The sequence below is a fragment of the Chiloscyllium plagiosum genome, chromosome 4 (assembly GCF_004010195.1).
Source record: "Chiloscyllium plagiosum isolate BGI_BamShark_2017 chromosome 4, ASM401019v2, whole genome shotgun sequence".
NCBI lineage: Eukaryota > Metazoa > Chordata > Chondrichthyes > Orectolobiformes > Hemiscylliidae > Chiloscyllium > Chiloscyllium plagiosum.
This window is the reverse complement of record NC_057713.1, coordinates 51,150,516-51,167,469: the sequence shown is the minus strand read 5'-3', so window position 1 is coordinate 51,167,469 and position 16,954 is coordinate 51,150,516. Positions and strand designations below refer to the sequence as shown.

The 16,954-nt window shown below is 40.5% G+C and overlaps 1 protein-coding gene across 10 annotated transcripts in view; it reads right to left on the bottom strand.

Moving 5' to 3' along the window:
• Window positions 1-16,954, bottom strand: part of myom1b (myomesin 1b) — a 160,050-nt gene that overhangs the window by 94,835 nt on the left and 48,261 nt on the right. For 6 of the 10 annotated variants that reach the window (XM_043688205.1, XM_043688206.1, XM_043688208.1 and 3 more), the window contains 8 exons: window positions 14,336-14,497; window positions 11,761-11,902; window positions 8,966-9,165; window positions 7,781-7,837; window positions 6,750-6,907; window positions 5,762-5,945; window positions 4,806-4,980; window positions 1,803-1,924 (listed from right to left, as the gene is read on the bottom strand). In XM_043688205.1, coding sequence (XP_043544140.1) covers window positions 1,803-1,924; window positions 4,806-4,980; window positions 5,762-5,945; window positions 6,750-6,907; window positions 7,781-7,837; window positions 8,966-9,165; window positions 11,761-11,902; window positions 14,336-14,497 — 1,200 coding nt within the window. The remainder of the gene's footprint in view (window positions 1-1,802; window positions 1,925-4,805; window positions 4,981-5,761; window positions 5,946-6,749; window positions 6,908-7,780; window positions 7,838-8,965; window positions 9,166-11,760; window positions 11,903-14,335; window positions 14,498-16,954) is intronic. The other 4 variants (XM_043688207.1, XM_043688209.1, XM_043688211.1 and 1 more) reach the window with 1 other exon arrangement.

The window sequence follows — 16,954 nt, the reverse complement described above, 5'->3', positions numbered from 1 at the left end:
GATGATGAGTAAGTGGTGCACAGATTAGTTTTTGATAAATGCAGGATTTTGCATGGTGGCCATTTCACATATTTAAGGAGCTTGTAAAATGTTTGCCGACAGGTGATAATCTGTTAAAAGCAGGCATCAGCAGTCATAGAAACAGACATTAAATGAGCTTTTGTATTGTTAACATGCAAAAAGCAAAAATTGTAGCAAATGCAGAACAGAAAAGAAGCTAAGTGATTTTATGTATGAATAAGATATGCACATGATGGTGTTTTATGAGATACATTACATAATGCTGGAGCAAGGCTGGAAATCCGTGAATCAGGTCAGCTTTGGAACATATGACTGAGGCAGGCTGATGTGAGATTTCATACAGTGGCTAATGGATAGTCTCAATGAAAAGAATAGACTTTTCCATGTGATATAAGCACAGTGCATGATCAGAACATTGAGTTAAGACATCATGGATGGTAAAGTGAAACAGATGGTACTGTGGAAACAGTAACTCATTAATTAAAGAGAAATCTCTAAAATCAGTAAATACATTTCTAAAAATAAATTATTGTATTTTCATACTTAAACAAAAGGTAGAAGACAGAGGGTGGTGGTGGAGGGTTGTTTTTCAGACTGGAGGCCTGTGACCAGTGGAGTGCCACAAGGATCGGTGCTGGGTTCACTACTTTTCATCATTTATATGAATGGTTTGGATGTGAGCATAAGAGGTATAGTTAGTAAGTTTGCTGATGACACCAAAATTGGAGGTGTAGTGGACAGCGAAGAAGGTTACCTCAGATTACAACAGGATCTTGATCAGATGGGCCAAAGGGCTGAGAAGTGGCAGATGGAATTTAATTCAGATAAATGTGAGGTGCTGCATTTTGGGAAAGCAAATCTTAGCAGAACTTATACACTTAATGGTAAGGTCCTAGGGAGTATTGCTGAACGAAGATACCTTGGAGCGCAGATTCATAGCTCCTTGAAAGTAGAGTCACAGGTAGATAGGATAGTGAAGGTGGTGTTTGATATGCTTTCCTTAATTGGTCAGGGTATTTAGTATAGGAGTTGGGAGGTCATGTTGTGGCTGTACAGGACGTTGGTTAGGCCACTTTTGGAATATTGCATGCAATTCTGGTCTCCTTCCTATTGGAAGGATGTTGTGAAGCTTGAAAGGGTTCAGAAAAGATTTATAAGGATCATGCTAGGATTGGAAGATTTGAGCTATCAGGAGATATTGAATAGGCTGGGCTGTTTTCCTTAGAGGGTCAGAAGCTGAGGGATGACCCCATAGAGGTTTATAAAATAATGAGGGGCATGGATAAGATAAATAGACAAAGTGTTTTCCCTGGCATGGGGGAGTCCAGAACTAGAGGGCATAGGTTTAGGGTGAGAGGGGAAAGATATAAGAGAGACCCAAGGGGCAACTTTTTCACGCAGAGGATGGTACATGTATGGAATGAGCTGCCAAAGGAATGGTGGAGGCTGGTACAATTGCAACATTTAAAAGGCATTTGGACAGGTATATGAATAGGAAGGGTTTGGATGGATATGTGCCAGGTGCTGGCAGGTGGGACTAGATTGAGTTGGGATATCTGGTCGGCATGGACGGGTTGGACTAAAGGGTCTGTTTCCGTGCTGTACATTTCTATGACTCTAAATATACTTTTGAAACTAAATAGATTAATTTTCAGATTAAATGGAATTCAAAAATACATAAATACATATTCAAAATTAAGTAAATATACTTTCAAAAATAAATAAATGAACTTTCACAAATGACATCTTCATACAGCAACAATTTAAATTTTATTACCCACCTAAAGCAGCTTTGACTTCCAGAGCCTCAGACTCATGTGAAAATTGACTAAGCCCGGCTGCATTGACAGCCCTAACTCGAAATTTGTATAATTGTCCAGTTTGTAATCCATGACAAATAAATCTAGAAAACAAAAACTTCATTTACAACATCAATCAATGAATTTACACAATATTTCTTTGTATGTGTTCCAGTCAACATTTTTGTTCTTATTATTTTGGCCACAAGTATCAGGTATATAGGAAGTGTTGCATTCAATGGAAAGCATATTACACAACAATGCTCCATCTTTTTTCATTTTTGTGCCACAATAAAATGAGAACCAATATTACACAATTAAGGTGAAACAGAACCACTCGTTGGTTTATTAATAGGGATTACCCACTCTGATGGAACATAGTCCTGAAAGTCTGATTATGTAACATTGACTCATTTACTGATGCTATTGTAAGCATTTCTTGCTATGCCTCATTATTTGGTCATGCCCTTACATATTTAGGATCTTTCCCAGTTGTGGTTTAACATATTTTGTGCACTGATCCTATTTCTGTGTGTTCTGTGTACCATGTCACTGGCATTGACTATCCCATGCCATCCAAATGCAGAATTTCACGAGTTCTCCTTCCTGACACATGGGGCTGACTTTTACCATTTGTAGTTAAAGCACAATGGTGAGTGAACTTCACAATGCACAATCCGCCATAACCTGTGGTGAATTTTCAATGTTAGACATCATAATAATACAACTGAGCTGTTGAGTGTCATATGTCATACAAAGAGCTTTGAGGACTCTGGGTCTGTACTCAGTGGAGTCTCGAAGGATAAGGGATCATCCCATTAAAATGTACAGATTACTGAGAGGCCTGGACAGAGTGATGTAGAGCAGATGTTTCCAGCAGTAGGAGAGTTATGAGGGCACAACCTCAGACTGAAGAGACAATCCTTTAGAAGTGAGATGAGGAGGAATTTCTTTAGCCAGAGAGCAGTAAATCTGTGGAACTCATTACCACAGATGGCTGTGGAGGCCAAATCATTGAGTGTAATTAAGACAGAGATAGAGAGGTTCTAGATTAGTGAGGGGATCAAGATTTACGGGGAGAAGGTGGGAAAATGGAGTTGAGAAATATATCAGTCATGATCGAATGGTGGATCAGATCGATGGGCCAAATGGCCTACTTCTGCTTCTATATCTTATAGTGTAATGAAGTGAGTTTTTCGGTGAAATCACATGGCAAGCGAGACAGAAGTGCCGACCATTGCTGGGACATTCCAGCTTACACACCTTTCGCACAATTTTTTAATGCCAAGCTGCAGACTACTTCAGATACCGCAAGCCAGGAACTACTTCACAAACTATGTACTTGACTCTGAACTTTGAAAATGTCTGAGAGTAAAGGCAAGCTGGCTCCCACCTGCAGGACAAGGATATAGAGGTGCTAGTAGATGGAGAGCTGACTGCAGATTGCCAAAGAAGGTCAGGCCACCAGATCTTGCCAGCCTGGCCTGGGCAGAATTTGCAGCACAAGTCAGTGCTGAGTCTACCTGAAGTAGGAATCCCAGAGCACAGAAAGTCAATGCTAGTCTGTGCTCTGGATAGACATATGCCATCACCTTCTCTCATTTCTATATCACATTCATAGGACCACCATTCACTAACTCGGTCACTGCATATGCATCTCACCATCTATAGCACATTGGATAAGATAAATCATGCCTAATCACTAACTCTCACATTCTTCATCCTTCCAAACTAATCATGGTTTCTGGTATCCTCATACCTCACTGGGGATACCTTACTGACTCATTTGTTCATGCATCGCCACTAAACATTCTTGCACTCATTTTCATTATGCTCAGTCCCTTCCTTCATCATATTGTGAGAAAATTTGGCCTTTAATTGGACCAAGGAGGCCAAAATTGGTTGGGGGATAACAGACAACAGGTTCCTTACTCCCTATGATGAGAAAATATTAGATGTGGCAGGAGAAGACATCTAGTGTGGATGGAGAGACAATGGGTAACTGACTCTGTGCCATGCTGTTCTCTCACTGCCACCAGTGCTAACTCATTCTTAACCTGGCCAAGATTTTATCCAACTTCTACAACTAATTCCTTCCCATCTCTTATGCAGACACTAGCTCTACCCAGGGAACCTTGGCTAAGTGGCCAGTGCCCACAGACCCTCAGCTCTACCTCCACCTCTGAGGAGGAAGCCTGTGCAACCAAGTGACTGGGCAGCCACACTGAGGGTCCACACATGCCAACACATCTTTTTTCTCTTGAAAGTTTACAAAGAAAGGAAAAGTTTTATAGATTACTTTCTGTTCAAATTGTTCCAACAGGTATTACTTGAAAAGATAGCAATTAAAAGAAAAACAGAAATCCTGCCAAAAGAAAACAGTTTTATGTTTACTTTCCCTGAAGCCACTGATCATGTGGTTTATGTTAATGGAATATATACTGCTCCACTGTTATTAATGGAGGCTTCAAAACAGCCAGAGACCAGCCTCGTACTGCTTGGCCCTACCAACGTGTTTTCATTCTCTCTTGATTAGATGAATGTATTCCACCTGTTCACCTGAGGCCTTGTGATTCCGTGACCTTGCAAAACAGAAGGACATTCAATGAAATAAGATGAAAAATATTAAGCAAACAGGATGCCTTACGCAGAACTAACAATGAAGTTCACTTCTATTCCAGGCCTTTTCTCCATTTCTGACGTGGTATCTCCTTCATTTGTGAAGAGCAGTAGCGAAAGAATACGTAATATAAAGGAATATGAATTGATGATTTTTCTGTTTTTAATTCACAGACACACGTACCAAGCAGACGTTAGTGACATCAGCATCTCTGGGGTTTCTAGACTATTTCAATGCCTATGGACAAATTCTGGATCACCCTCTTCATACCCATCCATTCTCTCTCTAAAGCATTTCTTTTGATTCTGCCTTATGCTTTCCTCTGCTTCGTTTATGCAAGACTCTCTAATAGCCTTCAGCACTACCTTTTGCCTTTCACTGGTTTGTTGTTGCATGGTTCCCATTTTCCAGATCCACTGATGCTTGCTTCAATGTAGTAGCCAACTAATTCCTTTGCATCTTTTGACTCTTCCCAAGTGACAACCATCGAAGTATCTGTGTTCCTCGAAGGCACAACATGGCTTGGAGCTTTTGGAACATCTGAAAGGCAAAAGACAAAAATTTAGAAAGTATTGAAATAAACATGGCTATTTTGCCTGATCTCAGAGGCTGTATATATCCTGTGTGATTGACCATTGTTTGACAATTATGAACTATAGGGTTTTTTTTGCATTTACTTTAAAAGGAATACCCTAGGATAAAAAAAATTAAAGCTTCACCCTTCAGAATTTGTGGATAAAAGGTAAACTTGCTTGTGTCTCACTCAATGTAATCTGTTTCTTCAGCAATTAGACACCACATTGATAATATTGAGCAGCAACAGTAAAAAGAAGGGTGAACAAGACTTAAGCTGTACATTCAAGAAGATAAATCATAGGAACTGGATGTAAGTTAGCTCATTGAGCTTGAAGGTTTGTTTTCAGATGTTTCGTCACCATGACTAGGTAACATCATCAGAGAGTGTCTCCGGTGAAGCACTGATGGTATGTCCCGACTCTATATTTATAGGTCTTGGTTTCTTAAGGTGGGTGATGTCATTTCCAGTTCTTCCTAGTCATGGTGACAAAACATCCAAAATCAAACCTTCCAGCTCAGTGAGCTAACTTATATCCATATCATAACCTGAGCTAGATATCTTCTCAAAAATCGCAATCATAGGAACTGTTAATTAATACCATACAAGCTGCTAATTCAACCCTTTTCTGTATTTTGTATAAATCCAGTCAAGGAATGGTGACATCCCGATAACAATTATTATAAAGTAAGATAAGAAAGCAGGCATGGCAAGTGGATTTATGTTCACTTTATAATTCATACTTACCAAGTTTGTCCGTTACTTCAGTAAATTCTGTTGGCTCAGAAGGCTCACTAATGCCAGCAGAATTAGCAGAGCGGACACGGAAACGATATGATTTACCCTCAGCCAGATCAAACAATGCAAATCGTGGAGACTTCACAGGGATCTCTGGGTTAACCCTTTGCCAGTCCTCAGTGCCTGCAACACACTAACCCAAACAAGCAAATAAAGGGATAATAAGCATAAAAAACCATGAGTAAATAAGGCAATAGTTTTATAGCTACTAATTGGGAGGCAGAATGCTTTCAATTATATCAATTGATGGCTCACTTAGGTTTCAACATTCCCTGTAAGCACTGACACTGGTGATTCTGCTGGGATCAGGCTCACTTCTATACTACTGAGATACTGATCATCATATTTATACTGTTGTTGGGTTGGCTGCTTTAGCTGTGTAGGTAGGAAGTGGAATGATGGCTTATTCTGTTTGTAGAAGGACAAAAATGAATATGTCACAATGATAACTTCATGTACAAGTGATTTAGATATACTTAACAGCATGTCATTTATGTGTAAACAATTATAAAAGTCATGGTCAATATTTCAGAGATGTCCCTTAGATGCAAAGTAAAAGCTGTAGTAAGATATTCAAACTGCAAGGTTATATACTTGTCCATTATTAGTTTTATTAATGTAAAATAGGGATTAAAGATTGACTTGGTGTGAACATTACACTAGCTTCCTGCGTGTTAAAATCTGCTATAAAATTATTTTAGGAAAGGTGATGATCTAATGCATCAAGTACACAGAGAAGAACATTAATGAAAACCTGCATAGTTACATCTAAGCGCAGCATTCTGTAAAGCTTGGCTGGAATTTTCCTTAACGGCTTAATTCCCTTTTAAAAAGCACCAGGCATAGGCTGACATTTAACAGCACAATTTTACGCATGTGTTTGAAACCATTTTGGAAGTGGCTTTACTTATTTCCACATGCATTTGGAGGTGTTTACCTTTTCTACATAATACATGATTCCTTCGTGGCCACGTTGACCAGGAGGCTTCCAGCTGAGGACCACATAATTCCGCGTGGCTTCAGTCACAGCTAGTTCTGTAGGTTGTCCAGGCACCACACCCTCTGTTGGCATATACGTAGGACAGCAACACTTTACTTCAGGGGTGAAAAAATACTCAAAGATTTATTTCCTCGATTATCATTTGAGAAAGGCTATGATACTCTTAGGCTCAAAATTCCTGCAAACATCCAAGGCCTAAATAGCCCCATGCAGATACAATGGAACTTTACCACGCTGGTCCTACACCCGTCATTTGCTTATACTCTCGTCGCTTGTCAACTTCCTGAGCTCAATGTATTTCCAGATGAAAAACAGATGCTGCCCAGTTACAGTGTAGGGGTAAAGACCAGAGGAACGTATGATGAAAAAGGCTAAGAAATTGCTGCAGTGTTGTATAAAGGCTTCAAAAATTTAATTGAAAATGTCGACTTTACAATTTCTACTTTCACTAGATTATTAATAAAGCGCAAGCATATAGGTTTGTCTAAGTGGGGTGTCAAATTTTGACAACATCCTTTCCTCTTTCTTCATACAGCCAGCTTCAGGAATACTTGTTTGGGTCTAACAAAAATAATGTAGGCATCCACTTTTATATAATCAAAACCTTTCCCTGGGACTTGGACCTCGGTTGACATGTTCCAGCTAAACTCAGCGAGATTGAACAAGGAGGTCATTTTGTACCAATAAGTTGTTGGTTTGGTTGAAGAAACCCAGGGCTTCCAACTGTTCTGGTCTCTTTCTTACAAGATTGGGAACTTGGCTTATTCCGCCAGTCACCTGCCAAAAATTAAAATCTCCCTAAAGTATAACTGTCAACACTCATCTTCTCAAATTTACTGAAACTGCCTGAGGGGAAAATGTGGATTATCTACATTGCAGAAAAAAAATATTTTGATTGATTCCAAATTGTTACAGGTTGAGTCTGATCAGAGCAGATTAATACACTTACAAAAAGATACATTCTTTACCTGCTGGTTCTTCTTCTGTTACAATAATCTGTCCTGTCCAGGGGGCTAATGGGATTCCTGATAATTAAATAATACAAAAAAGATAAAACATTGTCTTCAATAAGCCTTGAGATCAATTTTTAAATTTTTTTATTTATTGAGTTAGAAAGGATAAGAGGAAGGACATAGCCCAAAAAATGAACACTGATTAGTCAACAGAATTTTTTCAAAAATCTGAAATTATTAGATGCATTTTTCAATGAAAATACTGCATTTTTTCAGTGGGTGACTGATATGGTGGCTGAGAGAAATACAATAGATGTGGTGTTTATTGACTTTCAGAAATGTTTTGCTTTGATTATCCACTGAAAATTATTGTAGAAAGTTAAAGAAGAAGGAATTCAAAAAAAATATGGAGAGTGGATTAATACTGTTCAGAAGGAAATAATTAGACAGATAATTTAGGGTTTATTTTAATTTATCTTAATTGGTGTTAGTGGAGGTGATGACTGCCTCAAATTGGATACCAAATTCTGTTGCAGGATAAGTCAGTGGATTCAATTTGTTCTCCATAAACTAGAAATTACCCCAACTCAGTCAAACTTTCCTTACATTGGGGAAATTTCACAGTGTGGAGGAAATGGACCTTGATGCATTGCATCTTTTCCCACCAAAAATAAACTCAACCCCAGTCAAAACCACCTTACCCTTTTCTGTACATTGACTATCCTTGTGCAACTTAATGATAGATCAAACAGCACCTTGTATACAATTGTTTTGAGAGTTTAGACAAGCCACCAGATATATTACCAACATTACTGTGGATCAGGCACCAAACTGCATGGTGCATCCTTCCTTACTTTTTCATCTATCAATATAGGAGATTTACCCTCAGCCTAATTCATATGATTCAGGATCTTGTTTGCAGTGGAGATCAAATCGATATGCCACTGTTGGCTCCAGATCTTGCTGCTCCAATATATTAACTACCAAATCACAGAAGATTACTTCACTTTTGGTGTGCTTTACTTGCTCTTTCTATCACTTTGCACGTAACACAGATCAATTCTGAGTAGCCAATGTTGGATTTAATATTTTGATCCATTGCGTTTAATATTAAAACTTTGCCAAACATGAGTTGTTAAAGGAGTCACTCTTTAAAGATTTCATCCCTAACAGCAAGCATTAATAGAAAAAAAGGCATACCCTTCAGCCTTGCTTTATCAGCAGGATCCAAGGCTGCAACAGGCTCAGATACACGGGATGGTCTACTAATTCCAACGTTATTAACAGCACGCACACGGAAGATGTAGGAACGACCTTCTATCAACCCAGTGACAGGAAACCTGGCAAACTTCACTGGGGTATCATTGCACTGAACCCAATGATTGGTTCCTACTTCACATCTGTAGAAAAAGGGATGAATTGTTTGCTTGATTAGAAGTGGAGTTAGTTAGTTACCATTCTTACAATTACAAAACATTTTTATAGATTACCGCCATCACTATTCTACGAAAGTATTATAAATTAGTGTTGTGCATTACAATTTGTACACTTAAATTCCACCTAACTATGGTTTTTTTAGTGCTTGCAGATCTCGTTTTTTCATTTTACACAAGTCTTTGGTCTTTTATCAAGTGTATATTTTCATTTGGAACATTAGAAAATAAAGGGCATTCTGCAAGGGTCTGCTGTTGGGCAAAGTTTATTTAGTGAGAATTGGAAAGTGGGACTGTCGTGACACAGGCGCATCGCTGATTGGAAGATTCACGATGACACATTATAACAAGAATGGAGCAAAAGGTGTATTATTAATCAGTTCAGTTACAATGTAATCTTGCACAAGTGAAACATTTTTACTCACTACAACTTTGCAATCAAAAAACTCAGAAATGAAATATTGAATGATTCACAAGGCTGCAATACATTAAAGTTGGTATTTGGGATGCTCGCTGTATCTCCAGCAAGTGGTGATATGATGTGTGTTTCCAACATTAAATGGGGGATTTTATGATGAGAGTATTTCACCCAGTGGTGAAATCATCCAGCTACCAACTCTACTAAATTGCTAGAATGTTTTCTGGTTCATTTTTATTGCCTTTTTTCTTAATAACTGAAACTTCTACATATTTTATTGTGTAGAAAATTCCTATCCCGAAAAAGGCCATTAGTGATTCTTTTCTCTGGTATATGGCCAAGTCACCTTCCATGATCCACACAAAAAGGGCAGTGAGTTAAGACAGAGAGCAGCAGAGGATGACAGAAAAGAATCAAAGAATTTAAGAGAGAGAACATAAATGAAGACACAATCTTTTTCCATGTGATTTTAGGGCCACACCTAAGACTTTGTGTATAGTACACAGTGGTCAAGGAGAAGATAAGATCAAGAACTGTTTTCAAGCTTAGGCTTCTGTTGAACCTTATTTATTGCATATTAATATTATATACAACAACACATGGGATTCCAAGAAATACAAATTTCAGAATTTGTTATGTTATTAAAAGACTATTAGCCATATTTTAACAAATCTTCCATTTTTGATTTAGCTTCTTTCTAAATGTCTAACATAGTCCATCAGTGTTATTTATTCCAATGTCGAAAACAACCCTGTGACATTATTATATAGCTGCTTTAGATTCATAAAGCCCACACACACATGTATCAGATGAGTGCAACACATGTAGGTTTGCTGATGATACAAAGTTAGTTGGGATGGTAAATTTTGAGTCAGAAGGCTGGAAAGAAATATAGACAAGTTAAATGAGTGAGCAAGAACATGGAGATGGAAAAGTGTTTTTCACTTTTGCGGTGAAAACAGAATATCTTCTAAATAGCAAGAGACTGGGAATTTTCATATTCAATGGAACCTATATATCCTTGTGCATGAATCATAGAAAGTTAACAAGCAAGTTCAGCACATAATTAGAAAAGCAAATGGCACATTTGACTTTATTTGTAAGGAATTTAAGAATAAGAATTAAAGTCTTGATAGAATTGTGCAGTCTTGGTGAGACAATACCTGAACTACTGTGTACAGTTTTATGGTCTCTTTACCTAAGAAAGGATATACAAGACTTAAATGCATGTAACAACAAAGCTTCAATAGATGGATTAATGTGAAGAAAGGGTTGACCATTAAGAAGAGATTAAGTAGACTAAGCTTTTACTCCTTGTGAATTAGAAGAATGAGAGATGATATCAATAAAAGCTATTAAACCCTTCAGAGGATTAATGAGGTAAATGCTGAGAGGTTGTTTTCCAAGGCTTGGAAATCTAACCTTGAAGGCACAGTCCCAGAATGATATGTTAGAATGAGATGGAAAGACGTTTGTTTGCTCAAAGTGTTTTCTAATCCACTGGACAGTGAATATCCAATTATTGAATTAATTCAACTTAGCAATCTATATATGTTTTGATCCTGAGGGAATTAAAGGATATGGAGATAGTGCACAAAGGTGGAATTGATGGGACAGATCAGCCATGGCTGCATTGACTACAGGCTGAAGAATCAACTGCCCAATTCCTGCTTTTATTCATTGTAGTCTATGCTCTTAAAACAGAGCAACAGAAGAGACAGAGGAAGAAATAACAAAACACCACGACAAATATTATATTCTCTGATTCGCTATGATCAATGGCATGAGAGAACAACTAGAGAAGGAATAAAGTTAAAAATTTACCACATTTCTCCATTCATCATTGGATTAAATAACTTTATATACAACAACATGCTGTTATACTTTAGACACTCTAGTGATGTGACCAGCCCTCTCCAGAGCCCACTGACCTTCAAATTTCAGGGTAAAACCTTTTATTAGGATAATGGAGGGAAGCTGATATTCAGTATTCAGGTAACTTTACTCTGATAGGAATCAAATACTTTCAAGGAAGAAGAAAGAAACTAACAAAAAAAATGTAAAATATTCTGCCTTTATAGAATTACTGTAATTCAATTAGAACTTCAAATCAATGCAGTGAGAAACAGTGAGTGACCACTCACCTGTCAACAAAGTAACCAAGGATGGAGCTTCCACCATCAACTGCTGGTTGTTTCCAGGTTACAATGACATAATCTTTATTGGCATCTAAGCAATAGACATCCAAAGGAGCTCCCGGGGCACCTGCAACCTCTGCATCAGCATCTGTAAATGAGACACTGCTTTCTGATTACATTGTCAAAAAATGTGCTGCTGGAAAAGCACAGCAGGCCAGGTAGCATCCAAGGAGCAGGAGAGTCAATGTTCCGGACATAAGTCCTTCATCGGGAATGTGGAGGGAGAAAGGGGACTAATAGATAGACAGAGGAGTGGGGGTGGGGCAGGGCAGGACAGGAAGGTAGATGGGAAGGCAATAGGGGAATGGAGGTGGGAGGGTAATTCTGATAGGTCGGTGGGGAGGATGGAGAGGATAGTTAGTGCCAAGTTGGAAGGATGGATCTGGGATGAAGTGAGGGGAGGGGAGATTTAGAAACTGGTGAAGTCAATGTTGATGCTGTGTGGTTGTAGGGTCCCAAAGCAGAAGATGAGACGTTCTTCCTCCAGTTGGCCTGTGGCATTGATTTGGCGTTGGAGGAGGCCCAGGGCTTGCATGTCTTGGCGGACTGGAAGGGGGAGTTGAAGTGGTTGGCCAAAGGGCGGTGGGGTTGTTTGATGCATGTGTCCCAGAGATATTCCCTGAAATGCTCTGCGAGTTGGTGTCCTGTCTCCCCGATGTACAGGAGACCACATTGAAAGCAACAGCCACAGCAAATAAGGTGGGTGGATGTGCAAGAAAATATCCACTGGATTTGAAATGATCCTTTAGGGCCTTGGATGGAGGTTGGGGGGGAGGGGGCAAGTGTGGGTGCAGGTTTTACACCTCGTGCAGTAGCAAGGGATGATGCTAGGTGTGGAGAGGGGGTTGGTGGGGGGCATAGACCAACTGAAGGAGTCGCAGAGGGAATGGTCTCTGTGGAATGCAGAGAGGGGTGGGGTGGAAAATATATTTTGGTGGTTAGGTTGATTGTAGATGGTGGAAATGGCTGTATACAGAGATTATTGGGGTGGAATATGAGGACCAATGGTTTCTATCCTTGTTGCGGTTGGAGGGGTGGGGGTCGTGGGCAGAGCTGCAGGAAGTGGAGGAGATGCACTGGAAGGCATTGTTGATCATGTGGGAGGACTTATTGGGATATCTTGGAGTGGAATTGCTCCTTCTGAGAACAGATACAGGGGAGGTGGAAGAATTGAGAGTAAGGCATCACGTTTTTACAGGAGGGGGGTGTTGGGAGGCGGAGTGGTCCAGATAGTTGTGGGAGTCGGTGTCTTTGAAGTAGATGTCTGTGTTGAGTCAGTTGTCGGAGATGGAGATGGAGAAGTCCAGAAAAGGGGTGGAGCAGTCCGAAATGGTCCAGGTAAACTTGAGGTCAGGGTGGAAATTGTGGGTGAATCGATGAACTTTTTAACCTCCTCATGAGAGCACGAGGCAGCACCAATACAATTATTAATGTAGCAGAGGAAAAGGTGAGGGATGGAGCCAGTGTAACCACGGAAGATGGATTGTTCCATCTATCCTATGAGGAGGTAGGAATAGCTGGGGCCCATGGCTACCCTTTTGGTTTGAAGGAAGTGGGAGGATTTGAAGGAGAAGTTGTTGAGGATGAGGACCTGTTCTGCCAGTCTAATGAGTGCGTCGGTGGAGAGAGGCTGGTTGGGTCGGTGGGAGAGGAAGAAACAGAGGGCTTGGAGTCCTTCACCATGGGGGAATGGATGTGTCTAGGAACTGGATGTCCGTGATGAAGATGAGGCATTATGGGCCGGGGATTGTAAAATCATGGAGGAGGTGGAGGGCATGGGTGGTGTCCCGAACATATGTAGGGAATTCCTGGACCAAGGGGGACAGGATGGAGACAAGATATGAAGGATGACTTCAGTTGGACAGGAGCAGACGGAGATAATAGGTCAACCAGGGCAGTCAGGTTTGTGGATTCTGGGTAAGAAGTTGAACTGAGCGATTGCATTGGCTACATTAATTGGTCACTTCCCATCGAACAATAATTTCTTTGACTCCTGAGAGATTTAGCAGCAACATAGCAAGAAAACCTTAGTCAGTGTCAAATGAAATGGACTTAACAGGTAAGTAAATTAAAATGGAGGAGAAAATGCACTCTGTCTAACCCAAGGCAGAATCACAGCTGGCATGTCATATTTCAAGGAGCTAATAACCAATTTTATCTGACAGCAAAGTAGTTCTCTCACAAAGACAGCAGCACTTACAGGAAGAATGTTTTTATCAGATATGGGAAGCCTAAAAATGTTTAAACATACTCTTAGTTTAAAACTGTTCATTGCTGGAAGGACATCAGCTAGGGCCACGACTCTGATCTTGGTTTGTTGGTTGCAACTTTCATAGTGTCGAAGGTGCAAGAATTACTCTCAGTGCCCCTACGTAAATAGCAAGGTCGCTTGAGAAAAAACAACAGGTTCTCATTATTTAGTGATTACTATCGCTAACCGCATTATACCCATAGCCCCCTTGTCGATACTGTTCAGCTACTCAAATGACATATGGGCTGTTGTGTTCATTTGCACACATACCTCTGACAAACACGTATGCACTATGAACTTCATAGCCAGATTTTGTCAGCACACGTATAGTGTACAATCCTTCATCCTCCTTATTTAGGTGAGTAAAAGTCAGTGTAGCAGTTTCACCACTCCAGTGCATCTCAACCCATTTGGATGGCTGTAGCTGGATACCTGGTAAGGAAAATGGAGAAGAGTAGAAATGTAAGCAAGGAGAAGGTATTGAGATTATGACAAAGAGAATATAATCACTGGAGGTTTTAAAGTTATTGTATTTATATGCATACTTGACATTCTTTGAAAATGTCATTTTTTTGTTGCTAAGCATGATTACTTAGTTGCACACGATTAAGAACAATTAAAGCCACAAAAAAATTGAGGGTATTTTAAGCAGCCTGGATCAAACTTTGACATTCAGGGTTCAAGGATTGTGCAAAACTGTAGCAATATCAGCAAGTGTGAGCACTAGCTTTCGGAGCGCTGCTCCTTCATCAGGTTGTTGTGGAGTATAAGTTCGTAAGACACAGAATTTATAGCAAAAGTTTATAGTGTGATGTAACTGAAATTATATATTGAAAAAGACCTGGATTGTTTGTTGAGTCTCTCATCTTTTTGAATGACCATGTTGGTTTCAGTTCTTTTGTATGTAAATCCCAGTACTGTTTTTTTTTGGGGGGTGGGCTCACGCGCCCTGTGCTGCTGCAGAGTCTCCTGAACAGGGAGCAGACTTAATAGAAAACACTGAGCCCCAGAGGAAAGGCATTGAATCATTGACTGAGTAATCAATTAGTGCCCACACACCTCATCCGGATAATCGAGGTTCCTCTGTATATGGATTCATGCAGCTTTTGAGCAAAATAAAATGTAATTCTGCAAGTACAAATTCACCCCACAAACTTATATGTGTGCGTGTTTGTGTATGTGTGTGTGTGTCTGTCTGTGTGTCTGTAAAATGCAGTGGGGTCACCTGTAGTGTGACAAGAACCCAAGGTTCTGGTTGAGGCCATCCCCATACACATGGGTACCAAACGTGGCTGTTAGCCTATGTTTGGCCACTTTGCGTTGTTGCTTGTCCTGAAGTCCACCTTGGAGAATGGTCACCTGAAGGTCCGATGTCGAATGTCCCTGACTGCTGAAGTGTTTGTGTCTGTCTCTAGACTGTTGTGCAGTGTCCATTCATCCATTGCCATAGCCTCTACTCGGTCTCGCCAATGTACCATGCCTCAGCCTGGACCATTGAAGTGTTTCTCATACGCTCACACATACACACCCACACATGTACCCTCTCACAGACTTACACCCCTTTACACTCACACTCACAAACATACACACACTCTGTCACGGATAATCATACCACCCCACCCCTACACACATACACACGCACATATGCACACAAGTTTGTGAGGTGAATTTATACTTGCAGAATTACATTTTATTTTGCTCAAAAACTGCATGAATCCATGTAAGATTCTGTAAATCCCTTTTTTAGATTAGAATCAGTCTGAACATTGGGGCACAGACAGCCTCAAATATGGCACCTCAGACCTTCAATGCATTATCCAGGCCAACATGGCACCTATTGTTGAAGTTCACTTGAAAATGTAGCTTTTCAGAGAAGTTCTAGGATTTACATATGAAAGAACTGAAACCAACATGGTCATTCGAAAAGATGAGATACTTAAAAAAAAAAGCAGGTCTTTTTCAATATATAATTTCATTTGCCTCACGGTAAACTTTTACTATAAATTCTGTCTTATGATCTTATACTCCATAACCACCTGATGAAGGAGCAGCTCTCTGAAAGCTAGTGCTTCCAAATAAACCTGTTGGACTATAGCCTGGTGTTGTGTGATTTTTAACTTTGTCCACCCCAATCCAACACCGGCACCTCCAAATCAGAAAATGTGAGGCTCTTTATTTCCGACATTAAAAGGATAGAACAGAGTAACTTGTGAAAACCTACAAGCAGTGGACACTTAAACAACACTGAAGAAGCTTGTCACTGTCCAGGACAAAGCAGCCCACTTGACTGGCCCCACATGTACAAACACCCACTCTGTCCACCGCTGATGCTCAGTAGCAGCAATGCGTACTATCTACAAGATGCACTGCAGAAATTTGCCTAATATCCTTAGATAACACCTTCCAACCCAGCCACTATCATCTGGAAGGACAAAGGCAGCAGATACATGGGAACATCGTCCATCACCTGAAGGTTCTCTTCCAAGCCACTAACCATCCTGACTTGGACCAGTTCCAAATCTGTACAACCCAGGTGGCCTCCTTCTTCAAGGACCGCAATTTCCCCCCAGACGTGGTCGACAATGCCCTCCACCGCATCTCTTCCACTTCCCGCTCCTCCGCCCTTGAGCCCTGCCCCTCCAACCGCCACCAGGACAGAACCCCACTGGTCCTCACCTACCACCCGACCAATCTCCATGTACAGCGCATCATCCGCCGTCACTTCCGCCACCCCCAAACAGACCCCAGCACCAAGGATATATTTCCCTCCCCTCCCCTATCAGCTGTCCGTAGAGACCACTCCCTCCGCGACTCCCTTGTCAGACCCACACCCCCCACCGACCCAACCTCCACTCCCGGCACCTTCCCATGCAACCGCAGGAGGTGCAA